The 15,188-nt window shown below is 46.1% G+C and overlaps 1 protein-coding gene across 3 annotated transcripts in view; it reads left to right on the top strand.

The window, feature by feature from the left end:
* Window positions 1-276: 276 nt before the first annotated feature.
* Window positions 277-15,188, top strand: part of FBXW4 (F-box and WD repeat domain containing 4) — a 93,099-nt gene continuing 78,187 nt past the window's right edge. The window contains exons 1-2 of one of the 3 annotated variants that reach the window (XM_077823325.1): window positions 462-597; window positions 1,366-1,444. In XM_077823325.1, coding sequence (XP_077679451.1) covers window positions 1,434-1,444 — 11 coding nt within the window. In that variant the 5' untranslated portion in view covers window positions 462-597; window positions 1,366-1,433. Of the gene's footprint in view, window positions 598-1,365; window positions 1,445-15,188 lie in introns of all 3 variants that reach the window. The other 2 variants (XM_077823324.1, XM_077823323.1) reach the window with 2 other exon arrangements.

The raw sequence follows: 15,188 nt of genomic DNA, 5'->3' as shown, positions 1-15,188 counted from the left end.
GAGGCGACCCCTCGCCCTCTGCGCCCTGGTGGCGTTGGCCAGCCACGGAGGCGCATGAGTCCGTTATTGGCGACCACGGGGCCGCCCCGGCCCGTGGGCGGCCGCCTTGCCCGGGGGGTGGGTGGGTGGCGAGCCCAGCCCGGGGCCCCCAGGATGTTCTGAGCCCCGGGGCCCAAGGAGTGGGGCAAGGAGCCAGGGGGCCAGGCCCTGCCTGCCAGGGCAGTGACAGGCCGCTGCTCCTGCCCCATGTGACTGGGGAGGGGCTGCCCCCGGCCATGGCTCGGCCTCCCCCCGGCGGCGGCGGCGGCTCCGGCTCCCGCGGAGGAGGGGCAGGGGCAGGGGCTGCTCCATGGGGAGGAAGGGCAGCCCGCGGGCCCCCCAGGCGGAGGGGGGATGCGGGGCCGCCCGCCCCTCCCTCCTGTGGGCCCTGCCCGAGGAGCTGCTGCTGCTCATCTGCTCCTACCTGGACGCGCGGGCCCTGGGCCGGCTGGGCCAGGTCTGCCGGCGGCTGCGCGCCTTCGCCGGCCGGGACCCGCTCTGGAGGCGCATAGCCCGCGGCTGCCTCAACTCCGGCTTCACGCGGCTCGGCGCCGACCTGTAAGCGCTCCCCGGGCCCGCCTCGCGGGGCGCCCCGGGCCGGCCGCGGCGGGTGGGAGAGGCCGGGGCGGCCGCGGCCTAGCTGGTTGCTAGGGGCCGGCGCGGTCGCTAGGGCGCAGCGGTGGGGGGGGGGGCTCCGCGGCCGTGCGGGGGCTCTTCCCGCAGCGCGGCGGCGCCTGCCCGCGCCCGAGGGCCCGATCCGGCCCCAGGGGGCTCCAGGCCCCTCGTCTCCTGCCCAGTCGGAGGGGATGGAGCCGCTTACCCCCGCGTGTGCAGGCTGAGCGTGGCCCGACGGGGGGGCCTGGCCAAGCTGGGACAGCGGCCCCCGTCGCCGCCGTGGCTAACTGGGTTAAAGAGCCATGGTGGGGGGGAGGGGCGATGTCAGTGCAGCCCCACCCTGTGCTAGGCGCTGTACAGTAGGGAGACCCCATCCCTGCCCTGAAATATCTATGTGTGCCCGTGCATATATATACATACCCCCCCCCAGAGTCATCAAATCCCTGTCCGCTCCCCCGAAACATGGTGATCATGAAAACCAGACCCTTCCTTTGCCGCTCCAAAAGGGGGCGGGACAGAGAGAAAGAAAAAGCAGCATGTAGGCCAGGTAAGTAGGTTATCACGCTTGACACAGAGGTGAGCGCACACCTGCACACAAAACATCCACGCTGTTCTCAGGCAGATATTAGCCTTGCTCCCTGTGTGTAATGGCCGGTGACGTCCCATGCTGCCAGTGTTTTTGATTTTACACTCCCCTTTGCCTCAAAACAGAACAAACAATTCTCTTTTCCTTGGTGCTCTGTGGAAGGTCCATTCGGCAGTGAGATTGACCATGCAGAATGCTGTCCAGGTAAACTTGCTCCGCCCTGTTGTGGAAACAAGCTTTGTCCAAACTGAAGACCGCATTAAAATAATCGGTTCAGAGTAGCAGCCGTGTTAGTCTGTATCCACAAAAAGAACAGGAGGACTTGTGGCACCTTAGAGACTAACAAATTTATTAGAGCATAAACTTTTGTGGGCTACAGCCCACTTCATCTATGCATCCGATGAAGTGGGCTGTAGCCCACGAAAGCTTATGCTGTAATAAATTTGTTAGTCTCTAAGGTGCCACAAGTACTCCTTTTTATTAAAATAATAATGCAGATAGCTCTTGGGGGTAGTTTATAAGCTCTTTGAGGTATGGCCTGTCTTTTTTTTTTTCCTCTGTCTTTGTACAGTGCCTTGCACAGTGGGGTTTGTGTCTTGGTTGGAGCCTCTAGCACTACTGTAATACAAATAGATAATGATAAAACAAAATATTCCACAGAAATGTTTGAAACCCCAGCATTACAGCACATCATTATATGTGAGCAAAAATTAAACTGACTATATATGAAGCAGAAAATAATTTTTTTTGTCTCAACTGAAAGAAATGCAAAAAGTAAACAAAGTGCATTAATAGTAAATTGGGCTTTTTTGAATTCTCTTGCTTTTAATAACCCAGGTGTAATTAGTAGTCAGTAAAGGCACTTGTTTGTTTACAACATACAAATCTTTGTGTCTCACATGCTGCTCATTTAATCTCCGCTCCTATTCTCTGCCCACAAATTGTCCGTAAAGGCTCAATCTAGCTAACCTTTTACTTGTGCAAATGTTCCTTTGTAGTAAATGGGATTACTCATGTGCGTGAAGTTACTTACGTGTATTTTTGGCTGGATAAAGCATGTAAGGATACGGAAGACAGGATCTACTGAGAAACCCACAAGAGAGATCTGAGTTTTTGTTTTTATTATTAACTAGCCACTTGTGGCCATCACAGAAGAAATGACTCTTCAGGACTCATGTATTGTAGGACCCATTGGGGTTTATGGGTTATAAACTCTTCAGGGCAGGAACCTCATTTTCTTTCTTGGATGTAAAGCTTGTAGCATATTTTAGGATTTGTCAACCTTTTCTGCGTGGAGCCCTATTCAGTGTGGCATTGCGTGGACACAGATATCTGCCTACATGAAACCGCTTGCAGGATTGGGGCTTGGGGTGCTGCTTGCTTCTCTTTAAAATCTATTACGCTCCTTATACAATGTATGAAATGCTGTCTTAAGCAGCCACATGACATTTATTTTCTTGTATGCAGTGTTGTTGTAGCCATGTCAGTCCCAGGATATTAGAGAAACAAGGCTGGGGAGGTAATATTTTTTTATCAGACTAGTGTTTGTTGGTGAGAGAAAAGGAGTACTTGTGGCACCTTAGAGACTAACCAATTTATTTGAGCATAAGCTTTCATGAGCTACAGCATCTGATGAAGTGAGCTGTAGCTCACGAAAGCTCATGCTCAAATAAATTGGTTAGTCGCTAAGGTGCCACAAGTCCTCCTTTTCTTTTTGCGAATACAGACTAACACGGCTGTTACTCTGAAACCTGTTGGGGAGAGAGAGACAAGCTTTCGAGTGTACACACACCTGAAGAAGAGCTCTGTGTAAGCTCGAAAGCTTGTCTCTCTCTCGCCAACAGAAGCTGGTCCAATAAAATATGTTACCTCACTCACCTCGTCCCTCTAATTTACTTTTCTTATTACTTTTGGGACAACAAGAGGTAGATAATAAACTTCTTTAAAAATTAGCATGCTTCTTTAAAAAACATTTCCTACTGATCTGTATAAAAATGTTCCTGAACAAAAATACATCCAAGCACCAACAGCTCACACAAGAGCTTAGATTGTGGGAGGGGGCTATTGGGGGATGTGGGAAGTTCCCACATCTAGATTTTAAGATCAGAAGATATGGTTGGGTCATCTAGCCTGACCTCCTGTATAATTCTATGGTCTGTGTTAAAGTCTCAGCCACTCTGAGTGCGATACAAATCTGTGTAGGAAAACCCAATTGGCGTTCAAGTTTAATACCTAAACCACTTAGCCATCACAGCCCAGGACTACACTCTTTGCTCAGGCAGTGCTCCCTTTGAAGTCAGCGGGAGTAAGGGCTGTGGGACAGCTGTGCGTTGTGGCTTCTGGAGTCTGTCTGCTCTGATATATTATTTTGTCTTCTGAGGAAATGAAGTTCTGTATTTTTTCATTAAGAATAAGGTGGTGCAGTGCCGCTCCGGCTGCAGGAGGGATCAGGTATACAGCAGAGCAGGTGCAGCACAGCGGAATGTAGGCCAATAAACAGCTACAAAAAGATTCAGTAAGTTTGGGGGGCAGGGGCGGGATGTGAGTGGAGGATGTTTGTAAGTAGGGGCAAGAGCGCTTGAACCTATGTAAACTTCCAGGGTTTTGGTGTTCTCTTAGGTGCATTTTGGACAATTTATTTGATATTCTGGGGCATCCTTTTAAAAAGTCTCTTTAAATACCTCTGCATGATGAGTACTATTTGAATGCTGACAGTATGGTCAGTGCTGTATAAATGGATGCATAGTCCTGGGCCCAGGGAATTTACAGTCAGACACGGACAATACACCAGATCAGTGGTTTTCAACCTGTGGTCCCTGGACCCAGGGCGGTCTGCAGACTATGTCTAAGATTTCCAAAAGGTCTTTCCCTGCATTTGAAATTTTTTAGGGGTCTACAAATGAAGAAAGGTTGGAACCACTGCACCAGATGACACTAGAAGCTGCTTATGCAGCAGCCTCAAGGAGTATCAGATAGCTAACCAGCAGGCTTGAAAAACATGGAACCTCAAGGAGGGCGATAGGGGATGGGTCACTTGATGATTCCCTGTTCTGTTCATTCCCTCTGGGGCATCTGGCATTGGCCACTGTCAGAAGACAGGATACTGGGCTAGATGGACCTTTGGTGTGACCCAGTATGGCTGCTCTTATGTTCTTTACTCTTTGTTGAGGTAGATAAACTGAAAAAGGAAAAGGAGGACTTTTGGCACCTTAGAGACTAACAAATTTCTTTGAGCATAAGCTTTCGTGGGCTACACTCACTTCATCGGATGCAAACTGAGTATCACGGCATCTGCTGTGTGCTGATCTTCTGGATGAGAGCTAAAAGCCAGGATCCTGCTGGCTCTGCATGGAGATTAAAGATCTCATAACACATCTTGGGTGAGGATTATCCCAGTGTTCTTTGTCAAAATCTCCACACCTCTGTACACCAGCTTGTTGCCTCCCTTCTCCCCAGCGATGGTGTGTCAGTGCAGATCTATCTCTTGAAGAGCTGTGGAACAAAAGGGGTGATATATATGTTCCGTATAGCACTGCGGCACACAGTTGCCAAACTTGCACCCATACTTTACTGATATTGGATTAACAGACCTTCCATGCTTTAAGTTTACTAGCTTTTTCCTTACTGTCTATCCCCTGGTCTTTGTGTGTGTCTGGAAGCCAGAGACTTGGGATGTAGGGATAAGTGTCTATAAATAAGGAATGGTGGTGGTGGTTTGGTAATTCTAGCCAGAAGTCTGGTAGGTGGCTCACTGGTTGCAAACTTAACTATTAGAGTAGGTGCTTAAACTAAACCATTACAGGGTGAATGGAGTGGTGATAGAGACCAAAGATAGTTGGGCCATCTTGTCTACTCCTCCCACTCTGGCTAATGCAAGATTACTCTCTGGAGATTTGCCAGTTTTGTTGTACATTACCTAAGTAATGGGACTTCCGTCACTTTCTTTAGAGAAGTAATGGAAACATTGCCTAAAATTAAGGTTTTTGTTTTCAAGGAGTTTGCACAACTACGTTCACTAGGGAAAAAGAAAATGAGTACTTGTGGCACCTTAGAGACTAACAAATTTATTTGAGCATAAGCTTTCGTGAGTTACAGCTCACTTAATCGGACGCATTCAGTGGGGAAAGAGAGCAAAGAATGGTGGTGCCCTTTCCAATAAATGTGTTGAACTGCACAGTTCTAGCAGAGATCTCAAACTGTTGCCCCCTGAAAGGTTAGCACAAGATAAATGCTAGTGTGGAAGGTGTACAATTCTGTGCAATTTTTCTTTTTATGGTACAAGTTCCATTTTCTATAGCTTTATGAGTTATTACTTCTGCTGTTAAATAACTTGTTTATAACAGACATCTGATAACACTGTGTGTGGAATAGAGATAAATTTGGGTCTGAAATATGGGATGTCCTCAGTAATTTACTGGTTGTTTTTTCTCTTCATTTTCTTAAAGGAACACAAATTTGAAAATGACACGTCTCTCAAAATTGTGTACCTTTACGTATAACTGAAGATTACTGTAACTGAAATATCAGAGAAACAAAGATATTTTTTTGTTAGTTTGTATGTTTGACTGTGTTGACAGTTTCACTATTGTATGAACCTTTCATAGAGCAATGGGAAAGAGAGACCCTGCCCCCCCCCCCTTTTTTTAAATGTGATTGTAAAACCATAAACATTGGCAGCAGGGTGAGGCAGTAACTGAAACGCCTTTGAATTCATTCTTTGAAACTGCCTAGATTTCAGGTTGACTGTGCCCATCATATTTGTGTCTGGACACATATTCAGGCCAATAAAATAAAATAAAATAAATAAAAAACCCTGCTAAAGTGGTTGTCACATAGATTAAAAGAAATTGACTCAATTTCAGACTTTAGTTGTTTCACACGATCAGCTGCAGGTGCTGAGTGGTGGTGTTAAAATGTAACGCAACATTAACAACCCCCGCACCCACGCCACCTCGGGTAAACACAGCTAATTAGGAGATGTGTGTTTAAGTGATGTTTCATATTCAGTGTGTTGATTCAAACACACACACACACACACACACAAAGAAATTAGTTTTTCTTGAACAATGTTCTTAATAAAATTATCCCTGGAAAAAATAGGAAAGAACTTCATGAATTCACACCCATTGTGTATTAAGGACTCTGGGGCCTGATTCAGGAAAACACTTAAGAATGTGCATGAGTGCTTTGCTGGATCGGGCCCTTGGTCAATCAGCATGCAAACAAACATTTTAAAATTTTTGCATCACAGTGTATTTTGTTTTTTGACCTGTGTGGTTCTGGAATGTGACCCTGCAAACTCTGTAGGCAAAATTCCCATTGACCCACGGGGCAGGTTCTTTGTGGAGCAGCTGCGGGATGAGACCCCAAATTTAGGATTGTATTTATCTTTATTTATATTACAGAAGTACCTAGAGATCTCAGGCTCAAGTGAAAATAGCAGCCTCATTGTGGTAGCTGCTGTACAAACCCAGTAAAAATACAGTCTAAAGAGCTTGCAGCCTAAGGGTCCAGGCTCCATGCACATACCGGGGTCTGCCCTGGCACAATGCGTTGCAGGATCGGGGCCTAGGTTAATGACAAGATGCAATAGCTGGATGCAGGACACGTCCTGGTTAAAAGTGTACGGTAGTGTGTCATGTAAAAGTCCTGTCTTAATAACTGTCTGCAGCTGAACCTTAACTGAGAAGTGGTATGAAACCATTGTTTTGGATGAGAACAATTACTATGTATTATGGCAGGTTTCAGAGTAGCAGCCGTGTTAGTCTGTATCCGCAAAAAGAAAAGGAGGACTTGTGGCACCTTAGAGACTAGCAAATTTATTTGAGCATAAGCTTTCGTGAGCTACGTCCGATGAAGTGAGCTGTAGCTCACGAAAGCTTATGCTCAAATAAATTTGTTAGTCTTGAAGGTGCCACAAGTCCTCCTGTTCTTTTTATCTATTATGGCAGTGCCTAGAGATCCCAACCTCAGTTGTGCCTGGTGCTGCACAGCACACAGAGACCCTGCCCTGAAGCGCTTACAGTCTAAATAGATAAGGTTTGTTTGCATCCTCTGTTTAGGCTGTAAGCTCTTCAGGGTAGTAAGGGCAATGGAGTTGAAGCGACTTGCCCTTGGTACCACAGCTGGTCAGTGTCAAAGCCTGGTCTAGAACCCGGGTCTCCACACCCCCATCCAGTGCCTCGCTACTGGACCTTATTTTCCCTCAAACTTGTTTATAAGCAAAGAACCAATTCTGAGGACCTACTATTATATTTAAAGAAAGGAAAAAAAAAGCAAAGTAACCAGTGGCATAAACTTCTTTCCTCCTTGTTATGAAGGAATTTTAAAAGGAAAGTGAAAGATGGCCTACACAACTTCACAGTGTGTACTTTGTGATGTATAATTGTCAAAAATACTAGAAATGTTCTGCTACATATTTACCTCTTCCCCGCTCCTCATTCCTGCATTACCCATTAAGAGACTTCACTTTTTCTCCAGTTTAGCATAATAGATTCTTTCATGGACATATTTATTGTCTTCAGCCATTTGCAAATATTGTGTTTAATAGTTTCTGTGAGTTAATAAAAAGTAGAGTTCACTTTACATGTTTTTTTTTTTTAAAAGCAAACACCTGCAAGAGCAGGAAATGGCTGATCTGCGCAAGTGTAGAAATGCAAACTGCATTAATGACAGGAGGCGTCTTCCTGAGGCATTGGGGGGTGGAGGTGCAAAGCTTCTTTATCTCCCTTCAGACCCTGTAAAGCAGAAGTTTTAGAGTTCTTCTGGCTTTTAAGTCCAGTAAGGAAGCAGGCAGTGAAGTGAGACAGAAGCTACAGAGAGGCTTACTCCAGGGAGTGTACAGCAGAGTCTCTGCCACTCCTGTGAAGCCCAGAGGCATGGCATGCAGTTACCGTGCCATGGTGGGCAGACAATGCTTCTTGTCATCTTCTCCCCCCCACTCTCAACACCTTTTAAGCTTAGTAATGAACGATACACGGATCAGTCAGGATAGCTCTCAGGTCTGTAAATTACTCCCACTAGTCTGGGGCACATACTGAGATTGTTTCTTGTAAGATCTTGAGGCTGAAGCGGAAGAGGAGCTTTTGCGTAGATCAGGGCTTAAAAAATGTATCCAGCATCTACTGTGCTAGCCCAGGACTAAGCCTGTTGAGCAGAGTGAAAAGACTTGTCGCTATGCCCCGGCAGTTTAAAGACCCTGTTTGTTCACTCTATCTAACTGTAACATATTGCAACTCAACTTTTTAAAATAAATTTTTAAGAGAATGTACTTTACTACTAGGGCTGGTTGACTAGTGGAAAATACCTTCACACGCTCACAGTAATACTGTTACGGCAGCTTCTCAAGAGGTTTTAAGCTCCTGTCAAAGGCAAAATCCTGCTGCAGCTTTAACTGTGAAGCCACGCTTTATGCCTCCATAATAGGGAACAGTTCTGCACGTGAAGGGCGATGGATCAGAGGAATGGACATGTCTCTCCATATCCAGATTCAGTGATGCTTATTAAATAGCTGGCAGCTTTGAGTGAGGGTCTGTGTCAACCTTTACATATGTACGGAACCTAGCACAAGGCCCTGATCCTGATCAAGGCCTCTGGATACTACCCTAATACCCATTTAATAATAATGATAATAAATGATGGACATGGACATAGATGCAGGAACTAGGGTGCTGGGGGGCTGCTGCACCCCTTGGGCTTTAAGTGGTTTCCATTATATACGGGGTTTACAGGTTGGTTCAATGGCTCTCAGCATCTTCACTATAAAAATTGTTCCAGCCCCCTCGGACATGCAGTGTAGTGATGATAATATAATATATGGTGGCATCTGTCATCATGTGCCCTCTGTTCTGTTGCTCTTTGCTTGCCTTTTCTGCTGTGTTCAAGTTATCTCTAGGGCTTTCTTCCATTTCAGAATTGTCACCTTTCTTAGCTATTTGAACCCATGTCAAATAGAAAAAAAGAAAACATTGTCCCAACCATAAGCTAAATGTGGGTCACGCACTAAAGGGGAATTTCTCTACTGCAGCAGTTCTCAAACTGTGGGTCGGGACCCCAACGTGGGTTGCGCCCATTTTTAATGGGGTCACCAGGGATGGCTTAGACTTGCTAGGGCCTGGTGCCGAAGCCCGAGCCCCACCGTCTGGAGCCGAAGCGTGAGGGCTTTAGCCCTAGGCAGCAGGGTGCAGGTTACAGGCCCCCTGCTTGGGGCTGAAGCCCTTGGGCTTTGGCCTTGGCCTCCACACGTGGGGCAGTGGAGCTCAGGTGGGTCAGGTTTTGGTCCCCCCTCCTGGGGTCGTGTAGTAATTTTTGTTCTCGGAAAGGGATCGCAGAGCAATGAAGTTTGAGAATCCCTGCTCTGCGGGAAGAGCTGTTTATATAGCAAGTCAGTTTGTTGAGGATAGCAATAGGGGCATCTAGGATAAATAGTTCTCCTCTCTTGGCGGTTTGTGACCTATGAGTTGGTGGGTCTCAGTTCAGTTCCTAGTGGACTGGAGTTCAGATCTCACAAACAACAAACACAGTTGGCCCCCTTGTTAGCAGTCTGAGCTGAGAGGTGAAGGACTGACTGGGTCATAAAAAGTAAACCTCCCTCTCCTTCCTATATGTGGTTCCTCCAAATTAGAGGCTGATTGGTGATGGCCAGTGTAGGGAAACCTTCTGTTTATCCTCAGAATAGATACATCATAGACAGGATTTCCCTCAGTTGTGGCACCTTTTGTCAGCGCTAAAAGAAAGAGAAATGTAGCGAACCTGTGTGTGCATATTTGCATATGGCACAAATGCAGATTGAAGTTAGTGATTAAAAATGGCCAGTGCCTTTGGGAGTGTGCATTGTTATTGGGAGGGATAGTCCATGCTCCTGGAAAAATAAAGCAAGAGGCCGTCACATCTTATGTATGACAGTATCTGTTCTTACACGCACCATTGTTTCAGCTCATGCTGAAATTACACAAAGCAAGTATCAGAGTAGCAGCTGTGTTAGTCTGTATCCAGAAAAAGAACAGGAGGACTTGTGGCACCTCAGAGACTAACAAATTTATTTGAGCATAAACTTTCGTGAGCTACAGCCCACTTCTGAATGCATCAGATGAAGTGAGCTGTAGCTCACGAAAGCTTATGCTCAAATAAATTTGTTAGTCTCTGAGGTGCCACAAGTCCTCCTTTTCTTTTTACAAAGCAAGTAGGAATCTCCCAATAAAAGGCTGGAAGAACTTGCAGTTGCAGAGGTATCTTTCATGACAGCGGGAGACTGTGGTTATTGGGGATCACCAAACACTGCTAGAGGGGAAGCATTCGGAGGAAACTTATTCACTCGTGTCTGAGTGATATTTTTTTTTTTTTTGAGGGGGCCCAGGGCAGTCACGGCAGAGGAGTGGCCTGGGATCACCTGGGGCAGTGGTACTGAAGGGACTGACCCACTCCTTCACTTCAGCAGCTGGGAAGTATGGCCCGTAAGGAATATTATATTTCTTCTGGTAACTCTGCCAAGAAAGAGAGGAAATCCATAACTTGAGCAGAATATTTAAACATTTTGTGGGGTGGGGGGTGAGGTCAGAAGGGGGAAATTAAAATCTTTTATAGTGGGTTTGTCGAGATTGTTTTATCCTGGAAAGCTAGTGGATGATAAGAAATTTTCTTTTTCTTACAACCCAGCAACAAGCTCTTCTCTTTACACGGGACTTCCAGTTCTGTGCACACCTGATAGAGGAAAGATCCTGCTGTGGTCAAATACTATAGAGCAAACTTCAGGATTTTGAGAGTGGTTTGTTAGTCTAGGTAGCTGCTGGTAAAGACACCCAGGTATCTTTTGATGTGCAGTGTTTTATAAGTTGTAGTCGGTTCCCATGGTTATAAAGCATTGTAGCCATTGCATCTTGGGCTGTAATTTCTTTAGAATTTACAAGTTAAAGTCTTGATTCTGCTCGTCTGATTTCACTGGCCCAGTCTTGTGTACCCTTTTTATGTGTGTAGTCCCATTGTTGCGGCTGGAAGTACTTGTGCAGCCGAAGGACACAGGATCGGGCACGTAATTAATCTGACAATACAGTGTAGGTGCATGAGACTTGGTGAAGGTCCAAAGTCGTCACAGAACAAATCTTTCTGAAAACATTGCCCTATGGAGGGTTGGTTGATTATTCTTGAAGGGCTTCATAGCAGAAGGATGCTCTTAGAAAGTGTGCTAAATAAGGTATCTTAATTTTTTTAAATTATGAAGAAATATCATCCTTCAAACTTGTGTGTTTTTAAAAAGAATTGAGAGCTTTGTTTACGGAATTGTCCTGCTGCTCGCCTTAAACTATCCTTTGATTTATAGACTCATGCCTGCCAGCATTTGAAAGCTATCACTATCTAATCTTTGTTGTACAGGTGTTTGCAAAGATGATAGGTATATAAGAATGGCCAGACTGGGTCAGACCAACGGTTCTTTTAGCCCAGTATCCTGTCTTCTGACAGTGGCCAATGCCAGGTGCCCCAGAGGAAAGGAACAGAACAGGGAATCATTGAGTGATTCATCCCCTGTGGTTCACTTCCAGCTTCTGGCTGTCAAAGGATACCCAGAGCATAGGGTTGCATCCCTGACCATCTTGGCTAATAACCATTGATGGACCTATCCTCCATGAGCATATCTAAATCTTTTTTGAACCCAGTTATAGTCTTGGCCTTCACAACATCCCCTAGCAACAGGTTGACTGTGTGTTGTGTGAAGTAGTACTTCCTTTTGTTTGTCAACCTGATGCCTATTAATGTCTTGGATGACCCTGATTCTGGTGTTCTGGGAAGGAGTAAATAACAGGAGTACCTTGGTATCTAAGCGATGGCCTCCAATTCTGCCTCCCCCTTCTAATTCTGCCCCTGCCTTCGGCCCTTTGTGCTGCCTCTGTGCTTTGTGTAAATACAAATGTTTCAGAAGTCAAATAGATGGTCACTTTCCAGCTCCATTGATATGCACTGGATCGAGGAGAGCTGTCTGGAGGGACAGTGGGACTAAATGGCAGATATTTTACAGTTTAAAAAACAAAGTACACTGTCCCTTCTCCATAGGGAATGTTGGCAAGCATGACAGGAGCAGAGGACGGCTTGCTAGCAGGAATCACTGAAGTAGCTAGCACGTAGCGTGGGTTAAGCAGAGGCCAGCTGTGGCAGGCACTAATTGCACCTGACTCTTTCTTGCACAATCCCCTTCCCATCTCAAGGTGATCTGGACTGGTGTCCCTCTGCTAAGTGGGTGACCAGCCACATAAAGCGGAAGATCCTTTTTGAGCCGTAATTGACCTTTTCGGAACCTTGCAAGCTATATTTAGTTGGGGATTGGTCCTGCTCTGGGCAGGGGGTTGGACTAGATGGCCTCCAGAGGTCCCTTCCAACCCTGATATTCTATGATTCTATGATTTGGGCTTAGTGCGTGCCAGTGTGTCAGGCTGGGGCCCTCTGCGTGTGCGGGAGGTGTCTGCTGGAGGCAGCACATGGGGGAAGTGTGGGTGTTAAATCGTTGGCTGAGCGAGTGATTTGGGATCAGTACCTGGGAGCAATTTTACCTGTGTGGAAGGAGGCGTTTCAGAATCGTGAATGGAAATGAATCTGGGCACGGAGCCCAAAATCTGTCTGGGAGAGTCTGAAGTGATGATGTGGCTATTGTGCCGGACCTGACTTCTCAGCCTCTTAGATCAGAATGCAGAGCGCTATCTGGCCCTGCAAGCTCTGGTGAGAGCTCTTTTAAAAATGGAATTCCTCCTTGCACAGGCTGGTTTTACTTTTTTGGCGCTGGGAAAATGAAAGGGGAACTGGGGAAGCTCTACATTTCTTCTCTGGCCTGGTTTTACTGATCATAAACTTACACGCTGCAGAAGGTTTCCTGGGGACAAAAAGCTGCATGTGGGTGGTGGTGGGGGTGTTTAAAATGGGTCACATGCCCAGGAATGCATCGAATTTTAGTGGTGGCTAAGTGCCGGAAAGCATAGACAAGGGGAGGGGGAGAGAGGAGAGAAAAATGAGCCCCAGGCTATGGAAGGAAGGCTGGGAAAAAGAGAATCTGGCCAGGCCCCAGGGCCAGGTTAGAGATTCCTACACGCATTAACAGCCACAGGAGATGTTTATTTACAGGGGGCTAATCTTTTCTGGGTGCTCTGTCATTTTAAAAACAATATCAGTTCTTGGGAACAGGACTGGAGGGCACCTTGGAGATAGGTGAGAGGGGTTACAGAAATCTGGGGGCACCTATTCTTGTCTGTTAAGATTCCTTCCTTCCTCTTGCATCCCATGTTGCTGGTAACTGTCCGCCACTGAGAAATGCAAATGCCATTTACTTAAAAGGAAAACTCCACCGTGTTCTGATCACTACCTGCAGAGAGGCTTTAAAAGTTTTGTCTTCATTCTTCCATTTTCTTAATGCTTCCCACAAGGAGCTCCAGGACACAGGGAAAGTGACTTAGCATTTAAACATATGAGAGAGATGGGATTTTAAAGTTGGCATGAAGTCAGATCTGTTGGTAGATCCAAATATGGATCATAAAATCAAATGGTAGCAAAGTCTCACAAAAGTGACTAGTGTGTTGTGGGTTTTTTGGGGGGATGCCCGATTTGAGACCCACTCAAAGGGGCCAGGTTTTCAGAAAGATCCTAGCACCCCATCTCTGATAATCAGTCCCTTTTAAGGTGTCTCAATTTGGGCATACGGGAACTTTGAGGCATCCGAAGTCCCTTGCCACTTGTGAAAATCCTGCCACGTTGCTTGGTGGCTCCACTGGCTTCCTCATCCATTTAACTGCGGAGTGCTGTCACTGTCAGGATGGCGGCTTCTTCGTAGCTAGTCTTTAATACGTTTGGCACCTTGTTTCAGTTCTCTGCAGCTTGCTGTAGGGATTGGAATCTTTTCTTCTTTTCTTAAGATTCTGCTAGAGTTTCCTTAGTGGTGTAATTACCAGCAAGATGGGGTGCAAGGGGACAATAAAGAACAAAAGAAGGCCACAATCTTAGAAGAAGAGTCGCTGTCCCTTGGCATTCTGTAATGCCCTGAGTCTAGGCCAGCAATGTGTACAAATGCATCATGGCTGTGCCATCAACAGTGGCATTCAGGGTAATATTCCTGCAGTACCGTGTGTTCTGTTACTGTCCGTTATTGTCAGAGAAGTGACTATCTAAAAATGACACCTCTGCTCCCAGTGTCTTCTGATTTCTCTCTGCTGGCTTCCATGGCAGGAGCGGGAGAGGTGAGTTGTTCAGAGTGATTCTGGTTAAGGTGTTCTTTTCTGCCTTGCGCATAGTCAGGAGGATTTTAGCTAGATTCCAGTTGCTAAATCTTTCTTGTTGGTGACACCGGTGGCAGAGTTTGTTTTGCGTTTGTGCTGCTGGTAGAGGGATCATCTCATAGGCTAACCATTTAGATCTTCTAAACTCATGGCGAGGGAGGAAATTTGGTATTCCAGGAGGTGCTACTTATGCCTCTGCAGAATATTAGGTAACTTTAAAGATGTCAGTGCTATCTTAATAAATCCATCCTTGGGTTCTAACTTGACCTTTTTCCCCTTTGGACGGAAACTTTGCGTGAGAGGTGGTTTTGCCTCCCCTTGAGGGGCATGTACCCAATTGCTGTTTGCTTAGTATTAATAACAGTACATTAGTTCTCACTTCAAAGGGGAAATGGGGCAAAAGGCTGTGGTTGAGAGCTGTTTTTCCCCCCCTATATCTTCAGTAACCTTGTTTTTGTAAGGGACACCTGGGAGTCTGTGAGCCCCTGAAATTGCCTCACCTCAATATGATGAAGTCTGGAAAGTCCCACCTTAAGGACACTGAAGGCATCCTTGTTGTTTTTAAAATCCACTTTGTAGACTCCTAGATTCTAAGGTCAGGAAGGACCATTGTGATCATCTGGTCTGACCTCCTGTATAGTACAGGCCAGAGACCTGCCCCAAAGTAATTCTTAGAGCAGAGCTTTTAGAAAAAAACATCC

Source organism: Eretmochelys imbricata, chromosome 7, assembly GCF_965152235.1.
Source record: "Eretmochelys imbricata isolate rEreImb1 chromosome 7, rEreImb1.hap1, whole genome shotgun sequence".
NCBI classification, from domain to species: Eukaryota; Metazoa; Chordata; order Testudines; family Cheloniidae; genus Eretmochelys; species Eretmochelys imbricata.
Note: the sequence above shows the minus strand (reverse complement) of the source record. Positions and strands in the feature narration are given on the sequence as shown.